Source organism: Salvelinus namaycush, chromosome 36 (genome assembly GCF_016432855.1).
Source record: "Salvelinus namaycush isolate Seneca chromosome 36, SaNama_1.0, whole genome shotgun sequence".
NCBI lineage: Eukaryota > Metazoa > Chordata > Actinopteri > Salmoniformes > Salmonidae > Salvelinus > Salvelinus namaycush.
Genome location: NC_052342.1, coordinates 13,190,660 through 13,206,936, shown reverse-complemented (window position 1 = coordinate 13,206,936; position 16,277 = coordinate 13,190,660). Strand labels below are relative to the sequence as shown.

Sequence of the window (16,277 nt, the reverse complement as noted above, 5' to 3'; positions counted from 1 at the left end):
CAGCCAGGATCTCCTCCCACGTCCAGAATCCTTTACCATTCAGGATGTCCTCCCACGTCCATTCCTCCTGACCACGCTGCTTGGTCTTTTTGTGGTGGGGAGTTCTGTAACGACTCTCGTGGGTTGAAAAGGAGACCAAGGTGCAGCGTGGTAGGCGTTCATGATTTTTAATAAAACTGAACACCGCAACAAAATAACAAAGTAGAAAACGAAAGTGAATACTTCTGTCAGGCAACAAAACAGCTAAACAGAAAATAACTCCCCACAAAACCCAAATGGAAAATCACAACTTATATATGATCCCTAATCAGAGACAACGATAGACAGCTGCCTCTGATTGGGAACCACACATGGCAAAAACAACAACGAAATAGAAAACATAGAATCTCCCACCCGAGTCATTTCTGACCTAACCAAACATAGAAAATAAATAAGGATCTCTAAGGTCAGGGTGTGACAAGTGTAGACATTGTTAATGTTGTAAATGACTATTGTAGCTGGGAACGGCTGATTTTTTATGGAATATATACATAGGCGCACAGAGGCCCATTATCAGCAACCATCACTCCTGTGTTCCAATGGCACATTGTGTTAGCTTATCCAAGTTTATCATTTTAAAAGGCTAATTGATCATTAGAAAACAATTAGGTTAGCACAGCTGAAAACTGTTGTTCTGATTAAAGAAGCAATACAACTGGCCTTCTTTGGACTAGTTGATTATCAGGAGCATCAGCATTTGTGTGTTCGATTACAGGCTCAAAATGGCCAGAAAAAAATTAATTTCTTCTGAAACTCGTCAGTCTATTCTTGTTCTGATGAATGAAGGCTATTCCATGCGAGAAATTGCCAAGAAACTGAAGATCTCGTACAACGCTGTGGACTACTCCCTTCACAGAACAGCGCAAACTGGCTCTAACCAGAATAGAAAGATGAGTGGGTGTCCCCGGTGGAGAGGACAAGAACATTAGTGTGTCTAGTTTGAGAAACAGACGCCTCACAAGTCCTCAACTGGCAGCTTCATTAAATAGTACCCGCAAAAGAACACAGACTCTGGACAGAGGAACTCTACCTAGAAGGCCAGTATCCCGGAGTCGCCTCTTCACTGATGACGTTGAGACTGGTGTTTTGCGGGTACTATTTAATGAAGCTGCCAGTTGAGGACTTGTGAAGCGTCTAATTCGACACAATTACAGTACCTGTTCTACGAGTGGTCTGATGCAATCATTCAATAACAAACCTTTTCAACTGCAACTTTAGTAACAATGGTTTCGGGAAACGGCTCTTAGATTCAATGATGCTCTTATGAAGAGTCTAACGAGGAACTTAGCCTTAAGACGCTTTTGGGAAAACTGGCTCGGGTATATAATGTTCAAGACCTGGGCGGCCTGTGGTTTGAGTAAATCAATAGATCAGACATCTTCTGCTCTGTCTTGTTGTCTCTCCGTCTTGCCACAAGTTTGTTTTTCCTCAGCTTAGCCAAAATTCATAATTGAAAACTCGTGATGGACCTCAAATGTTCATGTTAGAATTACAATACTAACAATTCTCTCCTCTATGTTTTCCTAAGGTGTGGCTGTACCAGACAGCAGTAGCCAACGACGAAAGACAAAAGAAGAGATACACTGTAGCTTTCTGGGGAAAAAATTCCACATGGACATTTGTGAGGGCTTAGTAACTGCCATTACTCAAGCCTGTGGTGGCGGTGAGTGGCAAGTCCCAGAGTGAGTAGATTTTTATTGTGGTAATGCCTTCTTCCCTCTCTAATCATGGGCCAGACAGATTAAAGCTTTTGTACTCACACGTCGTCCACGTAGCAGGGATACGGCATTTGCTGGGCAAACACGCCGAGCGGCTGTGATTTGTTCGTGTGCACCCGTATAATGCCGTGGTCCATCATGTCCTGCAGATAGGCGAAGCCTCCCCATATATAGCGCAGGTTGTTGAAGGAGTCACGGGCCCCGGGAGACCATCCCCTTTAAATTGAAAGGACACACGTCACATGACTGTCAGTGTTTAAGAGACAGCCGTGGCTGAAAACATCATGGATGAAACCGCTATATGTTACACCAAAATATATACATTTTTTGTAAAGACATTTGTCCCATGAGTGACATGGAATCATCAATTTATTGTCACTGAATGCTTACTATTAATCATCTGAGATATAGCAGAGAAATATGCAAGAAAATGTCTATTTGCTTAAGATACTTCAATTGTCTGGTAAAAACAAAAAGGCTAAGCAACATCACAGCTTGTATTCATAAAGTGTCTCACAGTAGGAGTGCTGATCTAGGATATTTTTCACCTTTTAGGTCATTTTGAATAACATTACATGGACGGGGAGACCTGATCCTGGATCAGCACTCCTCTGAGACACTATGAATACGGGCCCTGTCGCCCAACGTTTTCTCGTTGGCAAGAAAACAGAACAGGCTGAGAGCGGAGAGTCTGTGCACTGTGCCTACCTTTCTTTAATCTTATTGGTACTCTCCCCCTCATCGATGTCCAAGCGGATCTTGTACTTGACGTAAGGAGGGGGGTGGCTGGCGGCAGGGTCGAGGTCTTCGAAAACTATACCAGCCCAGTACGTATCGTTTTCTAGAAGCTCCAAGGCTCTAGCCAAGAGATGTCCCTCACTGTCAACAGCCTCAAACTTATCCAGGTCCAGGCACTGTAACATTGAAAGACAAGTTACGCTAAGAAAGAGAGAAAATAAGTTTACTTAATTCTTTACAAACTGCTAGGGGTCTTAAACAAGATCATTACTTTAATATAAGATGAGAAAAGAGAGCGCTGGAGAGCGCTTTAGGTATGCATTCATCTCAGGATACAGATCTTACTGAAAATGTCACTTTGGGAACCCCATTCCTTTAAAAGTTCCCACCCGTTGCAAACCAATTCCAGCCCTGGGTGTTTCATAGATATTACACAGAAAGAACATGTCCAAAACCATTACGCCCACTCGCCGCATCTCCCATCTTTCCAACAACTCTGAAAGATGGAGACTTCAAGGCCAACTGTACTGCCCATGAAAGACATGATTAAAGTTATTTGCATGGTTGAAAGAGTAGAATCATATACTTTTAGTAATATGTAGTTGCACTACTGAACTCAATAGAGTTCCATTACCTCCAGAAACTAATCTTAAAGGAAAACTCCACTCAAACTATCTTTTGGTATTTTTTTTCCATTAGACTGTTGATACAGTCCCACAATGTTTTGCATGTCAGCAGTCAAGTTTTTAAGATATTGGGCTTTCAAGAAGCAAAACGTTCACCGGCCACATTTGACCTCCACTGTTGGAGCTAGAAGCATAAGTACTTCACCGTACCCTGAGATTACATCTGCGACACTGTGCATGTGACTAATAAACTCATCTAAACTATCTAATCTAAATGTCCTTCAATCAACACTCAACTCATTTCAACTCCCCATTATGTATCATAGCGACAATAGTCAACATCAGAGTACCTTAGGTAGATTGTTGTACACAATGTTTGAAATTACATGATTTGTAACTCGATTTAAACCTGAGTTGAGCGTGGAAATCAAGTTTGTGCCTCAGTGCATAGGGCATACGAACTCATGTTAGGTCTTCCGCAATATCATACACAACCTTTTTCTCCTGTACCGACAGTAAGATTTTAGACATGTACACATGATTAGAAACTGGATGGTCGAGCCCTGAATGCTTATTGGCTGACAGCAGTGGTATATCAGACCGTATGCTACGAGTATGACAAAACACTTATTTTTACTCTTCTAATTACGTTGGTAACCAGTTTATAATAGCAATAAGGCACCTCAGGGGGTTGTTGTACAGTATATGGCCAATATACCATGGCAAAGAGCTGTATCCAGGCACTCCGCGTTGAGTCGTGCTTATGAACAGCTCTTAGCTGTGGTATATTGGCCATATACCACACCCCCTCGGGCCTTATTGCTTAATCGTACCATATTTGCATTAATGCTCCTCACTAAAAGACAATAATAAAATAAAAAGGGAAAATAGCCTTTCTGCAATACCACGATACAAAAAGAATGGATTAACAGAAACCACAACATAAGACATGCCTGAGGAATGGTGCAGTAGAACAAATATGTTTTGGTACTGACACTGAAAACAATAGACTGGACAACAGCGGAGTTACAAATGATGCAGAGCTGCCAAGGGATATGTTATGGAGTATGGCTGAGGCATTCTGAGATACAGATTTGGTAGCTGGCTGGCACTCGCTTTATCCTTGTTTCCAATGGACTGTAATGAGCTAGCCATCTGGGGAGTGAATCTGGCTTGACAGCTGTCCACACATACCTCTACCACACGGCCTTGTTATGGTACTTTCTCTCAGTAAAGAAGGTCCTTTACTATTTTCACAGACAGCATATAATTGCATATGTTGTTATTGAGTGTCCAAATTCAGCATGTCACATTTTTGGCTGTACGTTATGCAGTACATGACATTATATGATTATTGGGCAGTTTGTGCCTGCCCTGTAGGTAGGGAAATGTCAGGTTTGTTTCGACTTTTGCTGCAGTGGGCTAAATCAGGGTTACACAGAGTGTTTCTTGGTAGTCTTAAACAAATCTACTTTGAAACAAAAGTATACATCTCACACACATGGTTATGGGCTTACAGAGAAGAAGATAGCCGCAGCATGTCAGATATAGAGTTGAAATGTATTCCATTTTGAGTTTGCATCCCAATATTACACTTTTTACACATTACAGAAGACTGAAATATAACAAAACTATTTTACAAAGAAACACTGGATTTCCAGCATTTTAAAAATATATATGTTTATTCCACCCATGAGGCCACTAGGTCATTTGACTGCAGGAACGGGTTTTAATGCATTGGTTTACTCGCAATGCATTAGGTAGGATTATATATTGTGTCATCTTACCTGCGATGTATTAACTATGAGACTGTTTACATACTGTACCACCAACCATGTGGCAGCATCTCTTAAACAAATACATATGTTTTATTGTCATATAAACGGAGTGTACAAAACATTAAGAACATCTGCTCTTCAAGTGAACCCGTCACTTGTTAAATCCACTTCAATCAGTGTAGATGAAGGGGAGGAGGCAGGTTAAAGAAAGATTTCTAAGCTTAGAGACAATTGAGACATGGATCGTGTGTGTGCTTATCAAGCTGATGTTTCAATTGAGACCTGACAGACTCTTCTATATCCCACTTAGTTCATAATCTCCATGACGACTTATGACAAGAACACTGCAGAGTCAAAGGTCAAGTGCATTAAAAAGTTTGTCCTCTTAAGAGTTTGGATCTACACTTGTAATCTGTAATGATCCATTGAGGAAGCAGCCTAAGCAGCCACTTAGCACAAGCCCACTGCTCTAAGTCAACCCATCAAAATCCTATTCAATTTAAGTCATTTGGCAGACACGCTTATTCAGAGAAACTTACAGTTATTGCATTAATCTTAAGATTGCGAGGTGAGACAACCACATACTCTATCACAGTCATAGTAAGTACATTTTGTCCTCAATAAACCCTAACCCTACTAGCTCCGGGGTGAAGTTTTACGCTGGGTCCAGATCTAGGATCAGCATCTTCCTCCCCCAATCTTAACTTGAACCATTAGTTGGGAAAATGTGAATCTGATCCAAAATCAGCATGTAGAGCAAATTCACCCTATGTCAAACATGTCATGATTTCCCCCAACCACTGGATATGGTGGTGCTAGGTCTAAGCAGTTGGCTAGCAATGATCGGACTTCGATCACGGTTGAGGAACTAACCTACTGACAATGTGACAGGCTGCCACCTCCAATCTCTCGCTGCCCTTTATTAGACTCAGAAATGGCACCCTATTCCCTAAATAGTGCACTACTTTGGATAAGAGCCCTATGGGCCCTGGTCAAAAGAACTGCACCATAAATGTAACAGGTTGCTATTTGGGCACGAGGCAACACTGTAGTAGCAGACACAGTGATGTCATGGTTGTAGAGGGTACGCTGATAGATGATAGCTGCGGGAGGACATTAGCATGGACTGACTGTGCAAAACATTAAGGACACCTTCCTAATATTGAGTTGCATGCCCCCCCCCCCCCTTTTGCCCTCAGAACAGCCTCAATTCGTCAGGGCTTGGACTCTACAAGGTGTCAAAAGCGTTCCAGAGGGATGCTGGCCCATGTTGACTCCAATGCTTCCCACAGTTGTGTCAAGTTTTCTGGATGTCCTTGGGATGGTGGAACATTCTTGATACACACGGGAAACTGTTGAGTATTGCAGTTCTTGACACAAACCGGTGCTCCTGACACACACTACCATACCCGGTTCAAAAGGCACTTCAATATGTTTTCTTGTCCATTCACCCTCTGAATTTCACACATACACAATCCATGTCTCAAGGCTGAAAAAGTATTTATTTAACCTGTCTCCTCCCCTTCATCTACACTGATTGAAGTGGATTTAACCAGTGACATCCATAAGGAATCATAACTTTCCCCTGGATTCACCTGGTCAATTCTACAGTGCTATCAGAAACTATTCACACCCCTTTGCTTTTTCAGCCTGACTCTAAAATGTATTACATTTAGATTTTGTGTCACTGATCTAAACACAATACCCTATAATGTCAAAGTGGAATTTATTTTGTAGATTTTTAAAAAAAAATTATAAAATATGTAAAGCCGAGCTGTCTTGAATCAATAACTATTCAACCCCTTTGATAAGGCAAGCCTATATAATTTCATGAGTAAAAATGCGCTTAACAAATCACATAATAGGTTTCACTAACTCATTCCGTGTTCAAAAGTAGTGTTTAACATGATTTTTGAATGACTACCCCAACTCTGTACCCCACACATACAATTATCCAACCTCAAAGGCCAGGGAGTTTTTCCAATGCCTTGCAGAAAACGGTACCTATTGGTAGATGGGTAATAAAAAAAAGCAGAAATTGAATATCTCTTTGAGCATGGTGAAGTTATTCATTATCCTTTGGATGGTGTATCAATACACCCAATCACTACAAAGATACAGGCGTCCTTCCTAACTCAGTTACCGGAGAGGAAGGAAACTGCTCAGTGATTTCACCATGAGGCCAATGGTGACTTTAAAACAGTTACAGAGTTTAATGGCTGTGATAGGAGAAAACCGAGGATGGATCAATTACATTGTAGTTACTCCACAATACTAACCTAAATGACAGAGTGAAAAGAAGGAAGCCTGTACAGAATAAAAATATTCCAAAACATGCATCCTGTTTGCAACAATGCTCTTAAGTAATACTCCAAAAAATGTGTCAAAGAAAGGAACTTTTTGTTCTGAATACAAAGCGTTATGTTTGGGACAAATCCACCACAACACAACACTGAGTACCACTCTTCATATTTTCCAGCATGGTGGTGGCTGCTTCATGTTATGGGTATCCTTGTCAAGGACTAGGGAGCTTTTAGGGAAAACATTTACGGAATACAGCTATAAGCACAGGCAAAATCCTTGAGGAATAACTGGTTCAGTCTGCTTTCCAACAAACACTGGGAGAGTAGCTTACCAAGACGACACTGAATGTTCCTGAATGGCCTAGTTAGAGTTTTAACTTAAATCGTCTTGAAAATCTATGGCAATTTATGTCTGTCTAGCAATGATCAACAATCAACTTGACAGAGCTTGAAGAATTTTAAAAAGAATAATGGGCAAATATTGCACAATCCAGGTGTGCAATGCTCTTAGAGACCCAGAAAGACTCACAGCTGTAATCACTGCCAAAGGTGATTGTAACATATATTGACTCAGGGATGTAAATGAGATATGTCTGTATTTCATTTTCAATAAACTTGCAACATTTTCTAAAAAATGTTTTTTCATTTCGTCATTATGGATATTATTTGTAAATGGGTGATAAAACAATTGATTTAACCAATTTTGAATTCATACTGTAACACAACCAAATGTGGACTAAGTTAAGGGGTATGAATACTTTTAGAAGGCACGGTATTTCATGGAAAGAGCAGGTGTTCACAATGTTTTGTACACTCAGTGTATATTTATATATTGTACATGATAATGATCTGTTTTTAGCCATGTGCCAGCATATTCGCTGGGGAGGACTAGCCGCTTGAATTATAGATGATAACAGAGTACAAATCAAGTGTATCTACTCACTGAAGTTAATCTATCTATGGACCACTTCAGGAAGTAGCTTATGTAGGCACCCAGTCAACATCTTTCACAACCAAACGTATCCTCTGGTCAATGATTAGCTACAATTTGTGTATTAATAAAATTCACATTGGATTAGTAAATTCTGTGGATGTAATGAGTCCAACCAATTTGACATTTCGTTTTCAAAAAGTATAAAGAATCAATGTTGCATTACTAGTCATATGTCTTCTTCAATTTGAAGGACCTGAAAGACCAGACATGTTGATTTATAGTTAAATTTGGCCATGTTTCCTCAACTTGACATGTATTGACTACATGAGCCTTTGATTAATATACTGATTACATTTTTTATACCTTGAGAGAAATTCAAATGGAAGAGAGAGAGCAAACATAAAAGAGCGGGGAGAGAGGGGGAGGGGGAGAGAGAAGGGGAGAGAGAGAGAGAAAGGGAGAGAGAGAGGACGCGAGAGAGGAAGAGAGTGAGGGAGAGAGAAAGAGAGCGAATGTGAGAGAGCGGGGGAGAGAGAGAGAAAACGTAAGAGTGCGGGAGAGAGAGAGAGAGAGAAAGAGAGAGACAGAAAGAGAGCACAATTCACATTTTCTCCCCCCTGTCCACGCTCAGCATGCGTTGAGCCTATGCGACAAGGAAAAGGTAAATGATTGACGAGTAAACATCTTCCCGGCGTCCATTTTGAGATATGGAATTACATCAGGAACGAAAATGGATTGCATTACTTTTGGAATTCCTTTGCCCCATGTGGTTAAACCCCAGGAGGCTTAGATGTAATCTCCCAGGTATTAGCAATGAGGGGGATGATAAAAAGGTCTGTAGTCTACACGTGTGGCTACATAGCGCAAGGGAAAGTAGGGTATCGCTGCATACCACCAAACGGATCAATACGTCAATGTTCACCCAACTGTCTGCATGTCACAACAGTATGTGTAAAGATAGCGCTGTGTCTTGTGTTATGTTAGCGGAAATGTGTGTCCATGGATGCTTATAACAATCCTTTTTGTTACCACAGCAGTACAGTTAGGCATTTTTCGGGAATGTTGTCAAGGTTGTCAATTGATATGGACCTTTGCATATACCGTAACAATTGGCAAACTAGCTTTGTATTCACCCAATCAAACGACAGCTCGTGCTGTTGGGGGTGAAGAATTGAACTATTATATTTCTGAACGCACACACGGTGTTGAACGTTTTTACTCATATATTAGAGCTAGACAACAATGGTTAAATCAACGTTGTTTCCACCTCATTTCAATGGAATTACATTGACCCAGTGTGGAATACATGTTGAATTGACTGTCTGTGTCCAGTGGGAGGATACATAAACACACTCCAAAATGTCAAGTGTATTTTGTAAAGGGGGAAAAATGTATCAAATAACATTTGACAATGTGAAGAGAGAGAATTAACAAACCCCAATGAACTTCTTCAGGAGGTCCAGGATTTGGCTGGTGGCGTTGAACACGTCGCGCCAGTCATTCGGCGGCATGCCCGCGGGGCGGTCCTCGGGGGGGCTGTTGTACAGGAAGTTGGCGAGCAGTTCTTCGGTCCATCTTGTGCCTTTGAGCCCGTGGTTGAGTGCGGCTGCAAACACCGGGTTATCCAGAAAGGCCTGATTTGAAAACCAGAGAAAAGGGGTTGTGTGGGTAATTTACACTCATCAGATTATAAAACAATCAATGCACTGAGAAATGAATGCAATGGAAGCTAATTGGAGACCTGCAGCACTGCAGATAGTTTTTCCTCTGTGAGAGAATTAATTAGAAACATTAAGCTAGATGGCACTGTTGTACTGCAGGCTTGGGAATTTACACCCACCTTTTTCATGACCGTGCACATTCACACATGTAGAGTCGCAGGCACATACGCAGACACTCAGGCATGTGCACAAACAAGCGTACATTCCCACACACACATACACACACTGTGTGCTTCCTGTGACTGTCTCCTTCCTCCTTCCCCCAGCCCTCGCCCCAGTGTGATAAGCACCAGGTGTCTTAACTGTCAGCTCGGCTTAAGCCTCATTCCATGATTTCACTCGACACTCAAAGAGTTAAGGAAGAGATATGCTAATCTAAATGCAAATGGTGTTGCTGTTACAGCCTCCCTACAGTATGTGTGCAGTTTCAAAAATGAATGGCCACCCATCCCTGTAGTGTAGAACAATGGGAGCCTTACATAATAGCTTCCTACTCAGGTTCTGTACGTTCCCTGGTACAGGTTTGGTGAAAATACATTACTTGAATCCCAAATGGCACCCTATTCCTTATATAGTGCACTACTTTTGACCTGATCCCTAGGGGCCCAGATCAAAAGTAGTGCACTATAAAGGGGATAGCGTGCCATTTGGGATGCAACCTTTCCATCTGTCTGGGACTGCTCCCCTCAGTGTGATTTGTAGGGTGCATACAGTATGCCCGCAACCATGAAATTGCAACCGTGTAATAACACGATAATAGTGGTGTTGTATTGCATAACTGAACATGGTCTGCTGATAATGTAGTGTGTGGCAAAACAGGCTGAAATTCTCTCTTTGTCTCTCTGTCTCTCTGTCTCTCTCTCTCTCTGTCTCTCTCTCTCTCTGCCTCTCTCTCTCTCTGCCTCTCTCTCTCTCTGCCTCTCTCTTTCTCTCTGCCTCTCTCTTTCTCTCTGCCTCTCTCTTTCTCTCTGCCTCTCTCTTTCTCTCTGCCTCTCTCTCTCTCTGCCTCTCTCTCTCTCTGCCTCTCTCTCTCTCTGCCTCTCTCTCTCTCTCTGCCTCTCTCTCTCTCTCTCTGCCTCTCTCTCTCTCTCTCTGCCTCTCTCTCTCTCTGCCTCTCTCTCTCTCTGCCTCTCTCTCTCTCTGCCTCTCTCTCTCTCTGCCTCTCTCTCTCTCTGCCTCTCTCTCTGCCTCAAACATATTCTGACCAGTGTGTTCAGTGGCGTTTAAGTAAACACTTTGGAATGTTTAACATCTATGTCTATGCGTCTATGCTGCTCCTGACCATTAAGAAACATCAGGTTTAAGTATATATCTGTGATAGTAAGAGTAATAGTAATTAATTTAGTTTCAAGATGTACATACAGAAATATATTGTAAACAATATGCCGTTTTTACTTTAGAGTTAAGAATATTTGTAAAGGGTCACTGAAATTCAATTGATTATACAGAATGCCAATGTGTCTGTGGCTAAACATGGTATATATGTTGTACTACTCTTAACGTTCAGTGGCATTTGGGACGGATTGTTGCAGATATGCCGTTTAACCCTGGCGTCCAAGTGTCAAATTACATTATCCGACATGAGGTCTTCAGGCAAAAAAAGACATGTTTTCCCCATATTTTCCCTGGCCTTTTAAAAGGATGGAAATGGTTGGCTCCCGGCGGCAAACGGCCAATGAAAACTCAAACCAGCCCTCTTACCATTTTCCAACATAGGGTCATTCTAATAATAATTCCTGCTTGACATTTTCCTAGATGTTCACTGGTTTGGCATCAAGTAAATGGCAACCAACCATTAATTATCCGTCACTCTTTTACTGTAATAGAATGTTATATGAACAGATGTAAACCCATACTGTTACCTGTTGGCAACACTAGTAATTATTTTTACACAGAGTAGTGCTTGAAAATACTGCTTTCTGGGTCCTTCAAGCCATTCCATAAAATCAGAGCTATCCCCTCTCCCCTATGCACTAGCATAGATCTGAGAGGATTGAATGGCTATAGGGAAAATGGTAGTAAATCCATCTTGCCCTCTGATAGTCAAGGTGGAACATAGAGCTAGTTAGAGGACTCTTCTTTGTATCTGTTCCACTAAGGCATCTGTGAGCGCACGGGTAGCGCCATAAAGACCATCTCCATTTTTAAGTAGTCCATTTTCTTATTGTACAACTTCTATGAGTTGGTTAACAAACTGAAAGGGTGCATACTGTGTTGTTTGAACAGGTATAAAGACAACTTGCAGTTGTGGAATGTTTGCTCACGAGTATAATTCATTGGCTGATCCATCCTGATAACCTGGATGGAATTAAGTGATCCTTCCTTAACCCATAGGTAGTCACACCCAGTTGACTACTTCAACATGCAGGTTGGCATTTATTGTCATTAATCTTACCCTGGAGGCAGCTCTGCAGAGTGAGCACTAGATGGCACAGACACAAAGTCATAAAATCTGATTTTAAACCTAACCTTAACATTAAACTTACCCACACTGCTAACCCTAATGCCTAACCTGAAATTAAATTACTTTTTACAATGTAGCCAATTTTCACCTCGCAGCTGGCCCGTTAGCGGAAATCGCTCAGTTCTGCCTCCAGGACAAGATTCATGACAATAAACGTAAACCTGCCTTCAAAATGAGGCAAGTTCTCAATAGCACTGCCTATGCTAAAATGGCTTTTGGGCACTGCAGTTGTCTATCTATGTCTATGAGGTGGAATTGTCACCATATTGCTTATGCCTATCCAATCCTCCTAGATCCAATCAGTGGAGGCTAGGGGTTTATTTGGGATTTAAGAGATTTCTCTCTTCAGCTCAGCTGATAACTCAACTGTGCTGTAATTGCCGCCATCAATGTAGAAAGTTGCTAAAACCTTGAGAGACCTCTGGAGAAGATGACACCACGGAACTACCAGTTCTGAGGCCTGCTGCTCGGAGGGAGAAAATGAAGACAAAGGAGAATTGCAGGGTCCATTTGTGTAAAGGTTAGGGCTGGGGTAATGAATAACCTGGCTACATGGAGTGCTCGGCTACGCTCTTCCCTAGCTGCCCATAAGCTCATTTCAGGTGACACGGGAGTAATGTCTGCTTCAAGGGAAGGGGAAGGAGAGAGAGGGGGTTTCTGGGAAGGGAAAGGTGTGTGAGCTCTCCATCTCTCCATTCCAAGCTAATCCCCTTCCCTGACTGCCGGGGTGAAAATTATCCAGCACTTACCCATAATTACTTTATTTTTTCCATATCGATAAACCTGATATGTAGCTATATTTTTCAGCTGAATTTGTGTTAGAAATGTTAGATATATTCTGGTGGGAGGAAGTGTAGGACTCTACTTTGAGAGATAAAGGTTGGTAAATATGCCTAGTAGAATGGCTTGTGTATGTCATTCAAAATTCTAATGGACAAGGATAATTCCGACTGATGTACAGTGCATGTGGAAAGTATTCAGACCCCTTCCCTTTTTCCACATTTTGTTACATTACAGCCTTATTCCAAAATGGATTAAAATATATACAGTATATATAATCCTCATCAATCTGCACACAATTCCCCATAATGACAAAGGGAAAACAGGTTTGTTTTGCAAATATTGATTGTTTAGCAAAAAAAAAAAAATGGAAATACCTAAGTATTCATAACCTTTTCCATAAGACTCGAAATTGAGTTAATGTGCACCCTGTTAATATTGATCATCCTTAAGATGTTTCTACAACTTGTTTGGTGTCCACCTGTGGCAAATTCAATTGATTGGACATGATTTGGAAAGGCAAGCACCTCTTTATATAATGTCCCACAGTTGACAGCGCTTGTCAGAGCTAAAACCAAGCCTTGAGGTCAAATTAATTGTCCGTAGAGCTCCAAGACAGGATTCTGTTGAGGCAACAGATCTGGGGAAGTGTACAAAAACAATTCTGCAGCATTGAAGGTCCCCAAGAACACAGTGGCGTCCATCATTCTTAAATGGAAAAAGTTCAGAACCACGAAGACTCTTCCAAGAGCTGGCCTCCCAGCCAAAATGAACAATCGGGGGAGAAGGCCCTTGGTTAGCGAGGTAACAAAGAGCCCGATGGTCACTCTGACAGAGCTCCAGAGGTCCTCTGTGGAGATTGGAGAACCTTCCAGAAGGACAACCATCTCTGCAGCACTCCACCAATCAGGCCTTTATGGTACAGTGGCCAGACAGAAGCCAGTCTTCAATAAAAGGCACATAACAGCCTGCATGGAGTTTGCTAAAAGGCACCTAAAGAACTCTCAGACCATGAGAAACAAGATTCTCTGGTCTGAAGAAACCAAGATTGAACTCTTTGGCCTGAATGCCAAGCGTCACGTCTGGAGGAAACCTGGCACCATCCCTACGGTGAAGCATGGTGGTGGCCGCATCATGCTGTGGGGATGTTTTACAGCTGGAGGGACTCGGAGACTAGTCAGGATCGAGGGAAAGATAAATGGAGCAAAGTACAGGGAGATCTTTGATGATAACATGCTCCAGAGCACTCAGGACCTCAGACTGGAGTGAAGGTTCACCTTCCAACAGGACAATGACCCTAAGCACACAGCCAAGACAACACAGGAGTGGCTTCGGGACAAGTCTCTGAATGTCCTTGAGTGGCCCAGCCAGAGCCCAAAATTCACTGAGGAGGATGGTCCTCCCTTTCTTCCTCTGAGGAGCCTCCACAGATGTATATTGACATTAAAGCTCTTTCAACAAGATTTAACACATAAAACCAACTGTTATTTTCATTTTCTGACTTACATTAACATTAGATAAAATCACCATAGATAAGACAGTGATACTCATGTTTGACAAGTCATTCATCCTTGTCTAACATCTGTCACATGTAAATCAGCTCTACGGTGTAGTACATCAGGTTTCCATGTTTCTGTTGAAGGAGTCATAAATCTTACCCGCAGTGCACTGACTTGGGGGCCATTTTGAAAGTAGTTCCAACCACGTGGTTCAAAATCCTCCCAAGCTTCCAACAACTCTTTCAACATGGCCAATGCGTTGAAAGTACTATTTGCCTGAAACAAGAAAGAGAGATACAGTGTGGTGATTAAAATATGGAAAATTCCATCTCTAACCCTACTCCATTTGAAGGCATTCACACTGTGCTATCAAATTTATTTCGCAGCCAAACTGACCTTGAGAACACACTGCGTCTTCGTATTTTCACCTATCCCCCGGGGAGACTGATTTGATTTCTACCCCCGTTGTGACTAATGTAAACAGGGTTATTTACACCCAAGCACTGAGATGTAAACAATTGGGCTGCTAGGGGTGTGAAGACGGGTCCCAATGGCAAGACCGAGCCACTCGCTGTGAAGTCGGTGGATCTACTCAGCCATTATCTTACTAGATATTCTTCACATCCAATTCCCTACAGCTTCTCACCATTGGTTTGTGTTGTTTATGCAGTTTCAAAATTATGTTAATTCCGGGAGAAACGTCATGAAATATAGATTATATCCCCTGAGTGTGTTCCCTATTTCCTCTCCCTGGTTTCTGGAGAGGGGTTCATAGCGTGTATCATCACGTTTTGATTTACCAGCTAATCTAAATGCCTCGTCTTGGTATGATTCGTGAAGTGAAAATATGCAATTAGATACAATCGCAAACGTTTTAATTATTCAAGCTATTTACATAGGCACCCAAAGTCAATGTCCCCAACACTGTTATGAGTGTTGGGATCACAGACAGAGTCCACATTCTTGCAGACATCCATTTTCTTTCAGTCTACTTGACTGACTTCAATTCAAATTGACACCAACCCTGGCAGACATGTGATGTGCATACAATATGAGTTTCTCCTTTGTTTTTACCTCTTTCACCATTAGTCTAGTTGCAGGTGTGTCAGGGGTGTAGAGGATCTTCCCTTGGATTAGGGGCCGAAATGTCCTCCAAACAATACGTAGGCCAGGAGTTCCCTCAAGAGTGTCAATCAGTACTTTGCAGAAGGCACCTGGTGAAAGAGAAACATCTATTGTTCCTTCAAACACGCGTAAATACACCTGTTAGCGACTTAGAAATTGAGAAAAGCAACAGATAAAAATTATACAGACATCTGTCTGAATGAGTACATGGACCAAACCACCAAATATAACATAAGATACATTAATAATGTCTTGACGATAATAGATATAATTATTTTTTTTTAAATTATGTTTGGACCACATTTAATCCATCTGTTACAATCAAAGTTACCATCAAAATAAAAGTTTGTTAATCTGTTGTGTTTCAGGGTTAGAAACAGAAGATTTAGGTTGCATCCTAAATGGCACCCTATTCCCTATAGTGGACTACTTTTGACCAGAGCCCTATGGGTACAAATAGAGCCCATAGTTTCCCAGAAATCACATCAAACCCTCACGCCACTGCTGAGAAAATAAACGGTAGTCTTCACATGCTTAATAATGGAAGTAGCA

General features: G+C 41.7%; 1 protein-coding gene across 1 annotated transcript in view; it reads right to left on the bottom strand.

The window, feature by feature from the left end:
* Positions 1–16,277, bottom strand: part of LOC120030237 (phospholipid-transporting ATPase ABCA1-like) — a 218,291-nt gene that overhangs the window by 166,550 nt on the left and 35,464 nt on the right. Inside the window, exons 8-12 of the mRNA XM_038975583.1 lie at positions 15,675–15,814; positions 14,760–14,876; positions 9,573–9,770; positions 2,466–2,671; positions 1,800–1,973 (exon numbers count right to left, since the gene is read on the bottom strand). Of these exons, the coding sequence (XP_038831511.1) occupies positions 1,800–1,973; positions 2,466–2,671; positions 9,573–9,770; positions 14,760–14,876; positions 15,675–15,814 (835 nt within the window). The remainder of the gene's footprint in view (positions 1–1,799; positions 1,974–2,465; positions 2,672–9,572; positions 9,771–14,759; positions 14,877–15,674; positions 15,815–16,277) is intronic.